Source organism: Gastrolobium bilobum, unplaced genomic scaffold (assembly GCF_033153095.1).
Source record: "Gastrolobium bilobum isolate Gb01-03AN ecotype WA unplaced genomic scaffold, APGP_CSIRO_Gbil_v1 utg7354, whole genome shotgun sequence".
Lineage (NCBI taxonomy): Eukaryota > Viridiplantae > Streptophyta > Magnoliopsida > Fabales > Fabaceae > Gastrolobium > Gastrolobium bilobum.
This window is the reverse complement of record NW_026897788.1, coordinates 119654-140101: the sequence shown is the minus strand read 5'-3', so window position 1 is coordinate 140101 and position 20448 is coordinate 119654. Positions and strand designations below refer to the sequence as shown.

General features: G+C 33.9%; 1 protein-coding gene and 1 non-coding gene across 2 annotated transcripts; both read left to right on the top strand.

Moving 5' to 3' along the window:
- Window positions 1-464: 464 nt before the first annotated feature.
- On the top strand, window positions 465-538 carry TRNAI-UAU (transfer RNA isoleucine (anticodon UAU)). The gene has a single exon. It is a non-coding gene; the product is annotated as a tRNA-Ile (tRNA).
- Window positions 539-5135: 4597 nt separating this feature from the next.
- LOC133310333 (protein transport protein SEC24 A-like) lies at window positions 5136-15010 on the top strand. Its single transcript, XM_061511247.1, has 14 exons — window positions 5136-5333; window positions 5593-6590; window positions 6678-6816; window positions 7337-7527; window positions 8808-8915; window positions 9014-9217; window positions 9749-9980; window positions 10676-10825; window positions 10955-11111; window positions 12446-12573; window positions 12662-12984; window positions 13075-13251; window positions 13922-14159; window positions 14645-15010. Exons 2-13 carry the CDS (start codon window positions 5670-5672, stop codon window positions 14150-14152), a joined length of 2961 nt encoding a protein of 986 aa, XP_061367231.1. The 5' UTR covers window positions 5136-5333; window positions 5593-5669; the 3' UTR covers window positions 14153-14159; window positions 14645-15010.
- The last annotated feature ends 5438 nt before the right edge of the window (window positions 15011-20448 follow it).

Below are 20448 nucleotides of genomic sequence, written 5' to 3'. Positions count from 1 at the left end.
TATAAGTTGTGTCATTTAAAAAGATAAACATTTTTTCCCAATGTATAATGACTCGAAATTCACAAATAAAACGGATCAATTGATAATTTGAGTCAAATGGAATGCACATTATATTTTATAATATGTATCGTTCACAACACGACAGTTCCTCCTGGTCTCACCCTGATTAAAAATGCAGAAAACAAAAGAATGTCTAAGTGCCATACGCATCACAACCATTAAATAACGAACAATTTATAGTTTTGAAATGTACTTACATTTCGTTAGGGATAAATAGGTGTGCACCCAGGATTCAATTTATCATGAAAACGTAGACATATATACCATATGAAGCTGGTAAAACTTAGATACCAAAAAATATAATGAGTTAATTGGTTTATGCAAATTGCAAAATTAAAACCTTAAAAAAAATTATAATGTATTGTTTAAATCAAGTATTAAAATAGGGGAACATCAAATAAAACGGTCCCGTAGCTCAGTTGGTTAGAGCGTTGGTCTTATGAGCCGAAGGTCGCGGGTTCGAGCCCCGCCGGGACCACTTTTTTTGCCAACCCACTTCGGTGGGTGCAAACTTCAATCCCTTCACTATTTTTCAAGTGTGTTTACGAATAACATTAAAATATCGGGAGAAAAACTAATTCATTGAAACCATTTATCATATTATCGATTCGGTTTAAAATGCAAAATTGTTTGATATATTGATTTTTTGTCAGGATTCTTTTAATATATAAATCCGTCAAATTTATCAAGACATAATTATAAAATAATTAGAATACAATAAAATATTTTAAAATGCAAAATTGTTTGATATATTGATTTTTGGTCAGGATTTTTTTAATATATAAATCCGTCAAATTTATCAAGATACATAATTTTAAAATAATTAGAATACAATAAAATATAAATCCAATCATTAAAATACAAAGTCAAAATTTTGAATACAAATTTACAATACATGTCCAAAAATAATACACATAATGAGATAATGTGAGTTTTAAATATTTGATAGTGATTGTTAGAAAAAGATAGGCAAGAGCTAAGAAAACAAATTTACACCAAAAAAAAAATATGTTTGGCTTTTTTTTTTTTTTTTTTTTTGTAAATAAAGAGGGGCTAAGCCCCAGAAACAGAAAGAAATTACAAATCAGAAACTAACAAGCTAGACATATTTCTAGCATCAGCAACTATAAGTTCCATCAACTGAGGAGGAGGATCTTTAAAAATCTTGAAATGGAGATTATTAGTCTGCCCAGCTTTAGCTAACCAATAAGCACATTTGTTGTTTTCTCTCTTGGTATGAACAAGATGAATAGTCCAATCTGCTTTTAACCATAATCTCAATCTGCTAGTGACTTGAGAGTCCCTAGGATCTTCATGCTGCTCCTTTAACATCTGGATGGCTTGGCTAGAATCACATTCTAGCTCTATTCTTTTTAATCCTGTTCCCCAAAGCAGTTCCAAACCTTTCAGTAATCCCCATAATTCTGCATCAAGAGGATTGCAGGAACCTAAATTACAATAGAAGCTTCCCAAAAAGGATCCATTGTGATCTCTTAATATACCACCACAACTAGCTTTTTTCATGCCACTAGAAGAAGCTCCATCACAATTCAACTTAACCCACCCTTGCTTGGGGGCTGTCCAAACGCTATCGTTGGAATCACCACGGCGCTGATAAATTCGGGCTTGCAGAATCTGTTGGACAAACATCCAAATTGAAGCCTGTGATTGCTCATCATGACAGAAATGATCTTCATGGATCTCCAAATTTCTCCACTTCCACAAAAACCAACAAGTAGTAAAGAAAATATCCCTCCAGTCCTTCACTTTATTGGAGGACCACATGTTATCGATATTTAAAGTCAACCAATCCTGCAAATTCGAATTCATAAAGGAATTGAGTATCGAACCTGTAAACCAAGATTGCCAAATTTTCCTAGCATGTCTACAATCACGAAGATGATACTCTTATCTTACATGAGAGTAGTTCTCTCGTGTTACAGAGAGAAGTCATGTGGAGCCCACCATTAAAGAATTAAAAAAGAATTTAAACTTATTTAAACTCAAGTACTATGCAATCTGGTTGTGGAGGGGTTATAAGGGATTCAGCAGGAAATTAGATTGTGGGTTTCTGCAGGAATCTAGGATGAACTATGCGCTTGTTTAGTTGGCCTAAATCTCAGTTGGAACAAAAGATTTAAACTTATTTGGTTGGAAGGGGACTCATTGGTGACTCAACATCTCATTAGAAATGGTTGTAGCGAAACACACCCATCTTTTCCTTTGGTAAGAAGCATTCAAGAATTGGTGACCAGAAACTAGAAGTTGCACATCTCTCATATTCATCGTGAAGGAAACAGTATAGCTGATTGGCTTGTCTCCTATTCTTATGAGTTTAATAATTTTAATTGGCAAACTCAAGTATTTGATGATCCTCCACAAGGATGCCTTGAGAGATTATTCTGTGACTCTATAGGAATAGGGTGGCCCAGAATTTGTAGCTAGCTTTTTGGTTATTGTTTTTATCTTCATGTTAATTTCCAAAAGAAAAAAGAAAAAGGAAAAAAATGAGTGGAATTTTCGAAGAGAGATAACATGAAATAATATAAAATGAGAGTAATATTTTCCTTAGTATTAATAGTAAACTTTCAAAAAGTATTGGTAACATAATAATTTTTTATATAAAATATTATTTTAAAATATATATAAAACACCGGTTCAATTGGAAATGGATTAGTTTTTAAATTTAAAAAACTATCCTTATTTTTTTATTTCTTACTTTCGGCTTTTTTTCATATTAAGCTAATAAGTTCGGTTTTGAATACTAATAGTAATAACTGCTCTCAAATACAAAAACCAAAACTCTTAAAAACATAAACCAAAAATAAATAAACATATATCATTAGTATTACCAAAAATAAAAAACCGAAAAACTACTCTCAAATAAGATCTTTAGTACAATAACACATATAATATAATTATTCCTGAAGAGAAGTGAGAAGATAATATTGTTAACTTTCTTAGGGAGACCCTTTCAATTAAACAGATTAGAAACGGCCGTAATAATATCTTACAGCGTAATATCATCACTTCATCATCCAGGTGCATAAAAAATGTTATAGAAAGCACTGAAAACTGAAGGAAAAAAGAAAAAAGAAAAAAAGAGAGATGTACGTAAGGAACTATGAAGTGTGAATTAGACACAATCGGAGGCTTTATGTTAGTGAATTTTACATACTATTTCAAATGGCATTGAAATTTGAGATTACCTATCGATATGCCCCATTATTAGGTGTTTGAAATTCATTAGTCTCCTACTAAAAAAAATATAGAAAAACACTTGTGGGGGAAAAAAAAATAAAAAAGTGAGTATATTGACCTTGTGGCCATAACAAAATTAACATGAATTAGTCTACATTTATTTGTTCTAGGTAGACTGTAAATATTATTGTAAGAGTATGGGTTCAGAGATATCTATGAGAAAAATATTCAATTGGCTCAAGACCAATCTATCAATCACTGCGCACAATCAATACGCTTATAGCCGAATTGTAGGTGTATTCTCGATGTTGACTAGTGACGGACCCAGAAAATATTATTTATGTCCGCATATTTAGTGATAATTTTTTTTAAATAAAATTTTAAATGCATTAAAAAACAAAAAATATAAATAAGAAAAAAAACTTCAACTTAACATAAAAAATTATTCCCAACACCTTTTTTTTATCAAGCTAATTTATTGTATGACATCATAAAATATCCAATAAAATATATGTCATCCTATTTCATCCCACTGTATTCCATTCATTTTCATTCCATCCTTCATTATATATCCAAGCAAAGCCTAATCTAACCAACATCATACTTTACTATTATACTTAAAAAAAAAAATTCTGGAATTCATGTCTGCACTTGCAGACATGGGCTACCAAACAGGTCCGCCTCTGGTGTTGAGTATTTAGGTTCAAGAAGTGTGTACCTGAGAGACTTCCACCCTTTATTTATAAGGGGGGTTACTTGTAGGTTTAGAGTCCTAATAGGAATGTGATTCCTTGATCCTTCATTATCTAGAATATTGTTTGGATAAGTCTTATCCTTATTGGATAGGTTATTGAGATATGGATCCGGTCCATAATAGTTGCCTCTCAGTCCAGCAGTACGAAAGCTCGGACTGCTAGGATGTAGAAATATTAGCTCGACATCAACCTTACCAGGGTGGTTTATCAAGACCTCAACGCAGGAACAGTCATGTATTTAATGCGCTGGGGCGAGGTACTCATCCGACGTATAAAAATTTCCTGAAATTTGACCGGAAGGCATTTTAAATCAAGTTGTGGTAAAAACCTCAACAATAATGTCAAGGAGAAGGTGGTACCTGACTGCCGTCACATCAAGGTGACCTCTTGTTTCAAGTACAGCCTTGACGGTTACGCAAATCCATTTGTCACGTAACTATTGGTGGTTCATGCATCGTGGAGTGTCAGCCGTCCTTATTTTGCCCAGGCTATGATTGCACTCATTAAATATGTCCTTATAAAAATTAGTTCATGCATTGTGGAGTGTGAGCCGTCCTTATTTCGCAAATCCATTCTAAAAATATTTGCATAATGCGTGTAGGAGGGACAATAAAAAAGAGAGAGACCTAAATGAACTATATCCTTCCGGATGACACAATCAAAATAGTTAAAATTGAGTTTTTATTTAAAAGCAATAGCAAAATAAAAAATCGTAAAACATAATATTGTAACGTAAAAATTTATAAAAAAATAAAAGCAATTAAAATATTGAAAAAAACATTTTAATAAAAAATAAGGATAGATTATTCTACCTACCATTTTTTTTTGCCTATCTTTGTCTATCATCCTCTAATATCGTTAGATTAGAATTTTAACTAATATTTATCTTTTTTTTTTTGAGATTTTGATCTAACAGTATTGAAGAATGGTAAATAAATATAAGCAGAAAAAATAATAGGTTGAATAACTTATTCTTACATAATATCGTAAAAATATAAAGCTCAGTTGTAAAATGAGTTTTTAACTGCCATAAGCGCGACAAATATAACTCTCTCTTCTTGCATATCAAAAAAGGAATAACTAGAGTTCCTAACAGAGCTTTCGGTAGAGTGTCGGGTTATTTGTAAACCAAATAAACCGAGCAAAGAAAAGGAAATATGAAATAGTGAGAGTAGGAACAAGGTGAAATTGCAGAGAGAGAGAGAGAGAGATGGTGATGGTGTTAAGAAGCAGTGAACAAGTAATGCGCTCGACTGAATAGCCTGATTCTGATTCTGATCGAACTCTTATTGACCTATGCCGTCAGCATCAGCATCGGTGAGTCTCTTTCTTTCTATTCTTACATCATCTCCAATTTAATTTCGACTTTTTCGACTCTCTTAGTTAAACGGATTCGGGCTCGATTCTCATTTTTCTCAATGATTTTTGATTTATAATTTATTCATGTCTTATCATTTGCCTAAATTGTGTGGAAGTTAGTTTGCACTGTGTTATGACTTATGACTTGTAAGACACTTAGTTACTTTTTCTGTATCAAGAAGCATCATCGGTTGTATCAATTTGCTTTCTCTCGCAGGCTTGGTGATGATGGAACCAAAGTAAATTATACCCCAAACAAGTTTATTTGATTGGATTAGTATTATTCCAGAAAAAATGGGAACTGAAAACCCTGGTCGTTCAAGCTTCCCTTCAAGGCCACCTTTTGGTGCTACACAGACCATGACACCTTTTGCACCAAGTAGTTCCATGATTGGATCAGAACGTCCTTCTTTCCAACCCACTCCTCCTTCTCCTCCCTTGGCCTCTACACCATTTTCAACACCTGGACCTGTGGTTGGACCCGGTGCCCCCAGTTTTAGACCTGAGCCACCTCCTCCTGCTGGTGGACCTTTCCAGCGTTTTCCAATGCCACACTTTTCCTCAACTTCTCCTGCTCCTACTCCACCCATGGGGCAGCCATCAATTCAATCTTCTGCTGTCCAAGCACCATCTTTTCCACCTTCTCTTCAGCCTCACCCACAGACACCTTTTGTTCCAATGGGATCTCCCCCGGGTTCGAATGTTCCTCCTTCGGTTTTTCAGTCATCTTTTCCTGGATATGCCCGGAAACAGACGGGTGCAGAAATGCAAGCTCCACCTATGCATTCCTCTCTCCCTTCCAATCAAGGAAATTATGGACCTGTCCCGCCTGTAGCATCCTCGCCTTTTCTACCTCATCAAGGGAGTTATGTTCCGTCGCCCCCAGCGGCTGCTCCGTTAGGTGTCCATTCCATGCAACAACCAGGATCTGGACCGCCTATAGGTGCCATTCAGGGCTTGACAGAAGATTTCAGTTCGCTTTCAATTCAAACTCTTCCTGGTCTCATGGAGCCATCGGTTGATGCTAAAGAGCTGCCAAGGCCGTCGGATGGTGATGTGGAGCCAAAGTCTATAGCTGAGATGTATCCCATGAACTGTAATCCTAGATATCTACGACTTACGACCAGTGCAATACCTAGTTCCCATTCATTATCTTCAAGGTGGCATCTTCCACTTGGAGCAGTTGTCTGTCCACTTGCGGAACCTCCTGATGGGGTTAGTGCACCATTATCCTGTTTGATTAGCATTAACTCGTACTGGTCATGTTATTTTTCTTTGTGCATTTATGTTCTTTGGTTTCAGGAAGAGGTGGCTGTTGTTAATTTTGCTTCAACTGGTGTGGTACGCTGCAGGAGATGCCGCGCTTATGTGAATCCATATGTGACATTTACAGAAGCTGGAAGAAAGTACCGCTGCAACATGTGCACCATGCTTAATGACGGTACTTTTTACTTTCATATTCTTTACAAATTTAAAAGTAACAAAAGAAGAAACTTGAAATAATCAAATCTCTATTGAGAAGATATTAATGTTATTGAAAGAGACCAAAACTTTAGTCCATCACATTTTGAAATAAGAACGAGCTTGGTGGTTCTGAATATTCATTAATTTCTGTTTTATTCCTATTTGATTGAATATGTGCTCAAAAGGATAGTTGATAAAAGCATGCATATACTTGGCTTGTTGCCTTCGTAAGATGGATTGTGGTGTCAGTGTCGTGGAGGCCAAAGTTTCTCTCAGACTTTGCTCACTCTGTATATTTGTGTCAATAGAGCTGTGTTTGTTACTATCCTGATAAATGGACTATAACTTCTCAATAATGAGAACCATACTGGTAACCTGCGTGCATAATGAAGGACTTCTATGATGAAACTTGCTTGTTTTCCTTTACTGTAGCTTGCACATATAATTTGTTTAATTTATCTTTCTTAAGATGCTAATATATTGAGTGTTATTTACAGTTCCTAGTGAATATTATGCACAATTAGATGCCACTGGCAGAAGAGTTGATTTGAATCAACGACCCGAGCTTACAAAGGGTACTGTGGAATATGTTGCCCCAGCTGAACATATGGTGCGGCCTCCTATGCCTCCAGTATATTTCTTCCTCATCAATGTTTCCATATCTGCAATTAGAAGTGGAATGATTGAGGTAAGCACTTCACTTCTAGCTCTTTAGTCTTTAGTAGCCTTTGTTTTATCTATTGATTCCATTCTTTTGAGTGGCAATTGTTTGTTTCATATGAAATCTAGCATGTACACAACTGAAGCTTGGGGGCAGTGTATAATTTGTACTGCATTCTAAGGATGTCCTGACCAGAATTTTCAGGTCCGATTAAAAAAAAAATTGTATTGATATGCAATATTTGGTATTATTTTTGCATGAAGAGTTGGACTTGGAACCCAGATAGACACTTGCTTGTGATAAATTTTGTTTTTTACTACCCTGAAGAAAAGAGTGGTGCTACAATGTATTTTATCTTAGATTAGTTTATTTTGATAAGCAAGTGATCTACTCGCCAAATTCTTGTTAGTGTAGTTTTCATTCTCACTGAGGTTTCTGCATTACATCTTGAAGATTATTGTAAGTAATGTTTTAGTAACAGGACTGGACCAACTGGTTTGACTTTGAACTAGCTGTATTAAATATCCAGTTAACCTCTAAAAGACAACCGTTGAACTGGTAATAAAGCGTCCAATCTGTTAAAATTGGATTGATCTGAACTGGAATATGTTCTGTAAAATCATCTGGTCTAAACCGTGTCATGTTTCCGCCCACAACCATTGAGAACAGCAGCTGCAGTGTACCTGCAAATCAGTCCTTGCTTCAAAGTACCACCATTAGAGGATGCACAACAGAAGAAAAAGAAGAGATAGGATTGGACCATGGGGGGAGCCCACATACCGATGGAGGAAAGAGGAAGAAGAAAGGGTTTTATGCTTTATGTGCATGTTTGGGTTATTTATGTAGAATTACTTTTGAGTAGAATGCATTTTAAAGAATTAGTTTTGGAAGAATGAGTTTTATGTTTTGGAATATTTGCCAAAAGCAATTTTGAAAGAACGAGTTTTGCTTTGATATTGTTGAGTAAAATTACTTTTAGTGTAAACACACACAAACTTTGTAATATGTACAAAACTGTTTAAAATATTTAAAACTTGGTATGGACAAATTTGTCCAATTATACCAAAAATGTCCAAATGACATTTGCCCAGAATTAACAAAATGTTATGTCTTTGGTCTTGACAAATGTTTTTCTGGGCAACTTCGGTTAATAGAATGCATATTGCATTTGGGGTTACCATACAACTAGTTTGACCCAAAATTACTTTCTATAGTGCAAAATGAAGTGTCAGCTGCAGAGTGCATTTTGGAGGTATTATCCAAAGCTGTAGTATTTCTTGATGTTGATGTTATTGTTCTTAATGCAGGTTGTGGCGCAAACAATCAAGTCATGCTTAGACGAGCTGCCTGGCTTTCCACGAACACAAATAGGGTTTGCAACTTTTGACAGCACAATTCATTTTTATAACATGAAGGTTTGCAGTACTATTAGTATTGCCATTGTTAATATAGCTCCACCCCTGCCTTATTCGGCCAAACTTTATGCTAATTATTCTGTGTTACACTCTTCCAGTCATCCTTGACTCAGCCACAGATGTTAGTAGTCTCAGATCTGGATGAAATATTTGTTCCACTGCCAGATGAACTCCTCGTCAACTTATCAGAATCAAGAAGTGTGGTGGAAACCTTTCTTGACAGTTTGCCATCCCTGTTCCAGGACAACGAGAATCTGGAATCTGCTTTTGGTGCTGCTCTTAAGGCTGCATTTATGATTATGGTATGTTAGCCCCTTTTTTACCTCCTAATTTGAATTTTTTTTAATTATTTCCTATACTAGTTTTGTTTTTCATAGGTAGTGTGCTTTCTTACACCAAATGCTTTGGATATAATTTTCTATTAATTGAAACAGTGGTAAAATATATTTTAAAAGTTTAGTTTCTACTGTACAGAATGAGAGGATAAATGATATCGAGATAGGGAATTCTTAATCCAATTCTAGAAAATCCAACAAACATGAAATTATAATTGGAAGACGCAATTTAAATTTTAATATTCAATTCAAAGCTCCAAATGGGGCTTTCAAGTATATTGCTTCGCACACGAAACAGCCATAAAATCGTTGAATAAATCAGATATATTATAGAGATTAGAGAAGCAACTTGCAGTAATGGAACTCGTGGGTTGCTTAATTTGAAGGACTATTCACTTGGAATTTGTGGAATTTCAGTACATGTTTTCCCATGCATTTAACAGGTCCCTCTTTCTTCTGTATTACTTTATTGTGACCTTTTCACACCTCTTTATGCAGAGTCAACTTGGAGGGAAATTGTTAATTTTTCAAAACACTCTCCCATCTCTTGGTGTTGGTCGCTTGAAATTACGTGGAGATGATTCTCGCATTTATGGCACAGATAAAGAACATGCATTAAGATTGCCGGAAGATCCTTTTTACAAGCAAATGGCTGCTGAATTTTCTAAATACCAGATCTCAGTGAATGTCTATGCATTTAGTGATAAGTACTCTGACATAGCCTCCTTAGGTAACCATTCACAATTTCTACTAACTTCTCCATGCCACGCTTTAAAAGAAAGATGCTAAACATGTTGCTAGGAATTACAAGACTTTTTATTGATATTTGTGAGATGATTCTTTGTTGAAACAGCATTGTTTTATGATGGCTTGCTTCAATTTTTATGGTTTTTTTAGAAACTAATTTTGATAAAACTTGCTTTCTTTTCATTTTCATTTTGACATGCTTTTGGAGTAGATTGCAAACTTGATGACCGGATAATTTTAGTATCCTATAAAGAGTTCTACAGTGTGCATAATTTTTTTATTTTTTTATAAACAGTGTGTACATAATTAAATCGTCACTTCATTTGGACTTTTGAATAATACATTTAATTGAATGACTACCCTAATAATACTTGGCTGTGCCGTTTGATGGTACTGTGTGATTAAGGATGTGTGGAATATCAACTAATACTGTCGCTCAAAGATGTGTCTGCCTAAAGGGTTATCTCCCTTTCTTTAATAACTACTTAGTTGGCATTAGCAGATTATGTGATTATGCATACTCATTGGCAGTAAACAATGCATGGATTTTGTTTTTTCCTGCAATTTTATTAAATTTTCTTCCCTTATATAAGTGGTCTTCTGAGCACATACTCTTGCATGCTAATGATTTTATAGGTGACAAAGTGACTATCTGCTTATAGTTTACTATCTGTGCAGGAACTCTGTCAAAGTACACTGCCGGTCATGTGTATTACTATCCAGCTTTCCAATCAGTCATTCACGGGGAGAAATTAAGAAGTGAGTTAAGGAGAGACCTTACCAGAGAAACTGCCTGGGAAGCTGTAATGCGAATTAGATGTGCAAAAGGTATTTGCATTCATTATGTCTTGCGAATTTTTACCTTGCTTGTCTTCATTTTTTCTTTTGTCTCATGCAGCAAGTATATAAGTACATAAATACATATACAATATCTGATAATTGTCTTTCTGCTTCTAGGTGTCCGTTTCACAACTTATCATGGAAACTTTATGCTAAGGTCCTCTGATTTGTTAGCACTTCCAGCTGTAGATTGTGATAAAGCCTTTGCCATGCAGTTTTCTCTTGAAGAAACATTATTGACAACTCAGACAATGTATTTCCAAGTTGTACTGCTGTATCCTTTCTTCCATAATGCTTGAGATGAGTTATAAACTTACAAGGCACACATAAGTTTGTCTTTGCTGATAAATTTGAATAATTTTGTTTTATTATACTCCCATTCAAAATCGATACACAATGTCATTCTGATGCGATCCATCCCAATAAGAAATATAGGAGGGTGTATCGTAGGAAGAGGTGTAGAGGATTGGTGAGTCAGCGTTAGTTAGTTGGTTAGAACAGTTAGTGGCATGAGTGACATCTATAAAGCAGAAGGTAAGAGCTTAGAGGAAGCATTTGGAATATTGGCTGGAACTTGGGTCTGGGAGAGTGTAGAGCCTCTCGAATTGCTCTATGTTATCATCTCTTTTCAGTTGCTTGCATTCCTTTAGTTCTGTCAATTTGTAATCACTTGTATCAATTTCTTCAATTCTATGTACTGTTGAGACCATTATAGTAATAATACAGATAACAGATTTCTCATTCAAATCCTTTGTTTGTATTCTGTAATTGTTTGTTACTGGTTGGGTCCTTATGACATTCTTACGGTATAGTCATCTATGTTGATCAACTGGCTTGTCTCCCCCATCACATTTTGCATTACGAGATTCTCTTTTTGACCATTGGAAGATTGTTATTTTTTCCCCAATGAACCATGAGACTCAATTTAATTACAATCAAGCTGTCTGGCTTGTAGTTGGGATCTACGATGATTCCTGTTGAGATATATAAAACCATTAATGTAGCCTCACCCAATAGCTTAAGCTTTTGGGTTGAATTGGTTCTTTACATGGTATCAGAGTCGTTCGATCCTTGCCGCCCCCCACTTTCTTTCAAGTGGAATTTCTTTGTTCGCATAGGTAGGTGGGCCTGTGCATTGTCCACTCTTCAAGCCCAGTGGGCTCTCGTGTGAGGGGGCGTGTTGAGATATATAATCCCACATTGGTTGTATGTGCAACTAATGTGGAGTTTATAAGGCCTTAGGCACTCCCACCCTTTGAGCTAGCTTTTGGGGTGGTGTATCCCAAGGTTCTTTACATGGTAATGTGGGACTATATATCTCAACAATTCCTATTTGAGATATTGTCATCATGCAATTTTTTTAGTGTGTCCTTTTCTTCCTTTCTTTTGCTCTTGCAAAAGGAATCATGGGAAAAAAAACTTAATTTTATATTTTTAAAATTTTTGTAGGACATTCAGCACATCCTACAATGCTTATTTTTACTATTTCTCCTTCGCTGTTTTACATCTAAGTGAATGTCATTGCTTGTTATTCAGTTATGGGCACTATGGCAGGATGATTAGAATGTGAAACTTCAAAAAAGGGTTCCATCCCTAACAAATAAATAGATATACTACATCTTGGGGAGAAAGGCGTATGAGAGTACACACAACAGCAGCTCCAGTAGTTACAGACTTGGGAGAGATGTATCGCCTGGCTGATACTGGTGCAATTTTATCTCTGTTTAGTAGGCTAGGTAGGGTAATATGACTTCTATTCTAATGATATCATAGTATGGATCGTAATTGCTTTTGACTTTTTAAACAGTTCCTTCATATTTGCAGCAATTGAGAAAACTTTGACCCAAAAACTTGAAGAAGCACGAAGTGCTGTGCAATTAAGAATTGTGAAAGCCCTCAGAGAGTATCGCAGTCTCTATGCTGTGCAACATCGTTTGGCAAACAGAATGATTTATCCTGAGTCATTAAAGTTCCTACCCTTGTATGGATTAGCTCTTTGTAGATCAACACCTCTCCGTGGAGGGTATGGGGATGTTCCACTGGACGAAAGGTGTGCAGCTGGACACACAATGATGACTCTACCAGTAAAAAGGCTGTTGAAACTTCTCTATCCTAGTTTGATTCGACTTGATGAATATCTTCTGAAGGTATACATTCACTGCCTTCGAAAAACCACCAGTAAAATGGCTTAATTGTCAGCTCCTTGAATTATTTTTGTTTCTGTGGTTTATTTTCAGGGTGATGGCTTTAAAATCTTTGATAGAAGGTTACCTTTGACTGGTGAGAGCTTGGATTCTAGGGGCCTTTATATATATGATGATGGCTTCCGGTTCATTTTATGGTTTGGGAGAGTGATTTCGCCTGATATAGCTAAGAACTTACTTGGGACAGACTTTGCAGCAGAGTTATCAAAGGTATGGTATATTCAATAGAGAGAAGGAGAGAGGACTAGAGAGTATAAGAGTTTATCATATGTCATAGTCACTTTAAGCATTTTCATCTTTTTAAACATTTTTATCTCATTTTGTTAAAATTCTTCTAGGGTGCTTTTTGGTTCTTATTAAAGCTAGTTATATGCCCATGTTCTTCTCCCTCTCTCTCTCTCTCTCTCTCTGTGTCTGTGTGTGGGGGCACATATAGACATTTGTTGAATTATGAATAATTAGCATATTGGTCTTGCTTGGCAATTTTAGAAAAAAATGATAGCAACATGTATTTTATCAAGTTAACGATATTTTCCCACATTTGAACTGAATAGTATATTGTATGTTAAGTTGTTAACCTTAAGTTATATCAATGGAGTATACAGTAGTTATATTTAATATGATATTCTATGTGCATCAGCTTCATGATAAAAATATTTAATCAAATGGATTTTGTGTAAAACACTAAAACTTGTCCTTAATGAGTTTATTCAGTCAGGTGAGATTTATTTAGATTTACGCTAATGTTGATGGGTATCTTAACCTATTGAATAACTTAGTAGAGAAGATATATCTGTGATGTATTCCTCCTATGTTTGTCTAGTTGAATAACATTCATCATCCATCTGGTGCGGTGCATATATTTTTTTTCTTTTTACAGGTCATTCTTAATGAGCATGATAATGAAATGTCAAGGAGGCTGATGAAGGTATTTGAGAACTTCAGAAATACTGACCGTGCATATTACCAGTTGTGCCACCTTGTTAGGCAAGGTGAACAGCCCAGAGAAGGATTCCTTCTTCTCTCAAACCTTGTTGAGGACCAGATGGGTGGTAATAGTGGGTATGCTGATTGGATGCTACAGATTGTCCGACAAGTGCAGCAATCATAATATATAGGTACTGATTGTAGTCTTCTATTAGGCAGTTTTAGTGATTGTAGAAGGCAGGGATTATCTTGTGCCAATCATCCCTGTTATATTATGAATGGCACTACAGTTCCCAGATGTAATCAACATTGCTTACGGGCTGTGAAGCAGTTTTCATAATATATCCTTTGAGTGGAATTTGGATCACGTAAATCTCTTTTCAAAATTGGCTTTGTCAATTAGTGTCATGTTCAGAGTGAGATTTGATTCTCCCACGTTTGACTGTTTCAGAAATTGAAAGTCAATTTCTTGAGAAATACAGAGAATTCGGGTCCCTTTGATGTTTTAAATAGGAGGAAAACTTTATGTAGAATTTAGTTGTATAGTATTTCAGTGTGTGTATATATGTAGTTAGTATCCGTTTGAGATTGATACCTAACGTGATTTGAAAGTAATCATATATCTACATTGTATATTGATTCCCTTTTTAACATTCTTCCTTGGCTTAATATGCAGGGCTTTCGTCAGGCTTGTTTCTTGTCTCATAACTGAAGTAAGGACCATTTCTTTCTACATTGGAAAGAAATTGAATCTAAGCTTGGACATGCACCATGCAACGTAGATGCTTGACTTGTTTAATTGGTCTTGATAAGGGTGCTTTAGGGCGACTGGGCGTTTGATAGAGGAAAAAAAAAAAATTACCCGAAAATCTCGATTTTCAGAAATATGATGAAAACATTTAATTTACGATAATATTCGAAAATTAAAAATTTAGAAAAATTCAGTTTTCCGAAAATTCTGAAAAATATAGGCTACCAAACGAGTTGTTTCCTTTTGTATCAATTAGGTGAACTACATCTTAGTGATCAGATTCAAAGTTCTTTCCTGTCTTGAAATATAGAATAAAACTCTTTTTTATATACGTTGTCATTTTTTGTGGTATATTTCCTTTTTTGATTCTTTGATTGGAGGGGAAAAAGTAAACAGAAATAGAGAAGAGATGGCATGTCAAATCAGTCCGCCAATTCTTGAATTTTGTTTGGTGATAATTTATTCTGATATTTAAATATTGGAACTTTTTTCTTCCAAATCGTGACTTACGAAAACCTCTATTGTTTTTGAGCGAGTGTTCTTATGAGTCTATTCTTGTGATAGATATAGATTTTCAGATGATAATGTCATGCATATTTTTTTATTGATATTAAATAGATGGGGCATTGTGAAAATTTCTTATCTATAAAGAGGGAGATAAATTAAAAAAATTTACGTCAAATTGTCATGTAAAAATTTCACATAAAATTATCCATTTCGATTTTGTGTTGTGTGTGACATTTGGTTGCTTATAATATCTGGTCTTGTATTGTCGGTTCCTAAAGTTATTGCTACCACGACGTGTATTTCCACTAGTAATGCAAGAACCAAATTCTTAATAATGGATTCCATCTTTTATTGCATGTTGCTTATAAATAAAACTCTTACATATTGAATTTTTTAACTCTGAAACTTGATTAGACGAGAATAAATAATGAATGTAATAAATGCACTATATTATTGGTAAATAATTATTGCCGTACAATTACGTGATGAAATTGTGTAAAAACTGTGTATTATGAGTTGGCTAAAAAATATTTGAAAGAGTTCAATTATTGTTACAAAAAGCTAGTGTAAAATTTTTATTTTATTTAAATAAAAGTACTTATCCAAACTTAACGAAAACAATCTATATCGTGTGAAAATTCGAAATGTAGTTAACTGGTTCACTGCGTACAAAATATTTTGTTGGGAAAAGTCTTTTTCGGAAATAAAATTATCTAATGTAACTACTTTCTGTAACTCAAAACAATGTGTTTTGAAGTTTGAGAAAAGAAAATACAGAGTAGTATGAAATTATGCTTGTCTTTAATAATATAATTTTTTTAAAAATACTTTATTCTTTTCCAAATTTTAAAATAATGTCATTTTGAAATCTTAAAAAATAACTTTATATTTTACAAATAAGCAAATGTGATCTTATATGCAATGACATAAAACCATAATAATTTCTCCTATATTTTTCATTTCTAGTAAGAGAATAAAATTTAGATATTTTTAAAGGATGTTAATTGATTTAAATTTTTTTATTTTATTTTATTTGCAGTAAATACAAAGTTCTAAAGTCAAATCTTACGTTCATCAAGGAGAAAATGTTTTTAAATGGAAAAAAATTATCTTCTTTTTATATAATTCACACTTGGAAATAAAGAAAAAATAAATAAACAAGAGTGCTTCAATTATATTAAAAAAAATATTGTGCTTCGAAAATTTGGCTGCTGTTTTTGAAAGCTAGTACAGTTTATGGTGTCGACTTAAGAAATAATGTGATTAAAATATTTTTTTATTATCATTGAAAAACTTGATAAAATATAGTATTTGATCAATTGTTAGTAGTTTTCTGTGGTCTTTTCTCTATCATCCCTATTCCCCTATTATCCATAAATTTTTATTTCAGTAAATTGAAATAAATATTCGCCATTTGTTTTTTCAGGTTTCGAGCTAGATATAACCTGGAAACTTTCTTAAATTACATAAACTTTCATTAAATTTTGCCTTGCATATCTGTAACGACTTTTTCTTTTTTTATTCATTTTTAACACTTAAGTCTCTCGGTTTCTTTATTTTTTTTAGTTTTGTACAAGCTGAGGACAAACACCCAAAAAGACGGTTTCTTTATTTTCAAAACTTATAAAAATATTCTGTCTTTTTTAATTAAAAAAGACAATATACTCTATGTATAACATTAGACTCTCAGGTTTATCCATGTGTATTGATAGCGAAATGTTTTTCTCATATTGTTGCATATGAATTATTTTATGTTAGTGAAATAAAATTATGAGAGACCCATAAATAATTGAAAAGAGAAAAAATAAAGGTGAAATTCATTTTTGTTATATATCTGTAGGAATTTAATTTATCTTATGTTGAATGAGATAAATATAATCCTTATTAATATACAAAGGGAAATATAAGAATCATGTTGCAGGAATGGCACTGTTTATTCCTGCAACAAGGATACGGCGTCGTATCCTGACTTTGGTCTGACTTTTTTTTTTAAGCGTGGGACCCACACTTAATTTGTATGTGTAGAAAAGTGCTATTGTCATGTCAAATGACAAAAAGGGAACCATATACAAAACAAAGTACCAAACTATGTTTACCCAACAACTTTCTAACATTTCATTTCGCCATGGAACAGACGCTGAATTCTTATCTGGAGAATTGAATTCAAATTTGTGGAATGTGGAGCTAACTCCATTAATTGAGTTTGACTATAAAATGATGAGGAAAATTAGTTCTTGGTTATAGACATATTGACCTTTTGCTAGCAACAGACAACAATGCAATTAATTGATTATTTGACTATAGCCCAGACAATAAGTGGTCATAATTCGGACATGTTATTTTAGCACCGCCTCTATTATTTTGAATTAGAACCCGGCACCACCTTTTTCAACGAGAGACTTTTTTATGTTACAGTATAAATTTCTTAGAATTATTATGATTTTGGTATAACAATCAATAACTTATACCCTGTTCAAATAATTCTCTCATAATTTCACTCACGAGTTAAAGAATTTGGATCCTCTCATGTAAAAAAAATGATATGATCATATGAAAAATTATAACCACATAAAAATAGATCAATGGTAATAAAAGAAGAGAGAGCAAAAATATTAAAATTGATAGTTATAAAATCATAACTATTGATTTATCTTTGTATGATTATAATTTTTACATATGACCATATCATTTTTATTTTAACGATGAAATGATCCATTTTTCTAGATAAAATAAAGAGTAATAAAAGTTTTATCCTCCAAGTTCCCAACTAATTAAATTATTGTTCTGTTTAAATTTAAAGAGAGTATATTTTGAAGTTTTACTTTAATTCATCTTCGGTTTAAAACTTTTCCTATTATCAAATTCAGAAAATATAACTACACAAAAAAAAATTATGTTTCTTTGCAACAGTCAATTAATAAAACTGTAAAATATGTAACCTACTATGCAAGTTAAAACTCAATATACACTGTTACCAAAAAAAAAAAAAAAAAAAAAAAAAAAACTCAATATACACTTTTTTTTCATCCATTTTTCCTTTTCTTTTATCTTAGTGAAACATACATTAACTCCTTCCATAACAATGATTTTAATATTGTGGCAACATGTTTAAAAATAATGTAAAAAACTTTACGCCAATATGAATCATAAATAACTGTATCCAATATTTAATGGGAATTAAATTTCATACAAGTCTTTAATAAATTAAAATATAAAATAATCACGTGATAAACAAATTGACTTACTGTTTGATGTATTAATGTTCAAGATACTTTTGGTTACATACATATTTCCCCAAAACTGTTTATAATTTAAGGGTTATGTTTATCTCATTTTACATGAGATAAACATCTCTCCTACACACACAAAAAGGGTTGGGTCCCACCACTTTTTTTTCTCTCTCCTCTTACATGTGGGTCCCACTTACACTTTTGTTTCCACAACATAAGGTAATTCTTTTCCTACAACATAAGAAAAATATATCCCATAATTTAATATACTAAATAAAATGCGCTACTTATAATACTATAATTGTGATGGGAACTTCCTCAAATTAGTACGTAAGCGATTCATAAGTCAATAGGTTAAGTTTGGGGGAAAAACTACTCTTATGCAACATAAGAGTAATTTATCTCCTATAGACCCATCGAAAATCGTGACACTCTTTTTTCTTTTTTTTTTCCTTTTTTGAAAATAGTGGATCCTACAACATATGTCTCTACAACATAAGGTATCTTCTCTCATGTAACATGAGATTAGATGAACCCTAAGTTTGGAGCTCGACACTCACATGTTGGCCTGAAGTCACAAGGTCGTCCAACACTTAAAAAAATTAAGAATGCAAAAAGAGAGACAGAGAAGAACACAACAATCTTTTAACGTGAAAATTCTTTTTGGGTGTGGCGAAGTAAAAATTATGAGACATTAGTCCATAAATCTTTCACTAGGTAGAAAAGAAAGATTACAAATAGTCAATTTTCCCTAGTTACATTGAAGGTACAATCAAACTTCACCAAAGATGGTGGTAATCTCAAACGTCTATAAAGAGGTCACTCTTCAAACTTTTCCTCTAGAGGTACTCAAAAAATTCTCTAACTTATTACAAAAGGTCTTCAAGTGTATATATAAGGTGAAGGAAACCCTCTACTTTCTTCTAGAATCTTCTTTAATCATTATGGTGGTGGAGGTGGTTGGGCAAACATTGAGCCCTGCACCAATAAATATGGTGTATGCCAGAATTAATGGAGGAACCACACCAACAAATCTCCCCACTTCTGACTTTAATGTGTCGGGTTCTACAGCAGCCCAACACCTTCGCAACACTCTTCAAAGTTTCTTGTTGGTACCGACTTGGTCATCATGTCAGACCAATTCAGGTCGATGTGCACTTTGATGATTCGAGTTGTCCATCCTCCACCACATCTCCGATCTAGTGATACCTCACATCAATGTGCTTAATGCGGGAGTGATAGGTCGAGTTCTTCGCTAGATGAATAGTGCTTTGAATATCACACTTCAGCTCGTATTTGTCTTGACATGGCCGAGTTCTAGAAGAAACTTCTTCATCCAAATCATCTGTTTACAAGCCTTAGTCGCGGCTATATACTCGGCCTCGGTCATCAAATATGCCACACATTTTTGCAATTTTGATTGCCAGGAGACAGCTCCACCTGCAAAAGTCATCAAATATCTTGTGGTTGACTTTCTAGAGTCGGCATCTCCCCCTAAGTCTTCATCCGCAAAGCCCTCCAGCTCGGCCTTACCTTCTCCAAATCGGACGCATAAACTTGTCGCTCCTCTGAGATAATCGAAGATTCACTTGACAGCTTCCCAATGCTCCTTGTCGGGGTTAGACAGATATAGGCTCACCATTCCAATTGTATATGCCAAGTTGGTCTCGTACTGTAACAGCCCGTTGTACACCGGTATTGTTAACATTGATTATGATATTAAACGCAGTTACAATCACAACAATTCATTTATAAAAATGCGAATAAACTTTTCCCGTTATTACGCGAGGATTTAAAACAATAACAAGCGTAATAATTAAAAGCTGTGACCGTAACTGTAAACTCTTGCGGAATACTTATTTAAACTACTTCTATGTCTTATTTTACTTATCATAAGTTACTAAGGGGTTCCCATAAACCCACTTAGCCAATTACTAACTTTTACGTTTTTACTTACCCGAACATGGTTCACTAATTAAATTACTGCGAATG

Excerpts from the sequence above, each read along its gene's own strand:
- LOC133310333 (XM_061511247.1), top strand. The coding sequence starts at position 5,670 with ATGGGAACTGAAAACCCTGGTCGTTCAAGCTTCCCTTCAAGGCCACCT. Across the intron at positions 10,826-10,954 it reads GCGAATTAGATGTGCAAAAG|GTGTCCGTTTCACAACTTAT; the intron begins GTATTTGCATTC and ends TTCTGCTTCTAG. Across the intron at positions 12,574-12,661 it reads ATCTCTGTTTAGTAGGCTAG|CAATTGAGAAAACTTTGACC; the intron begins GTAGGGTAATAT and ends TCATATTTGCAG.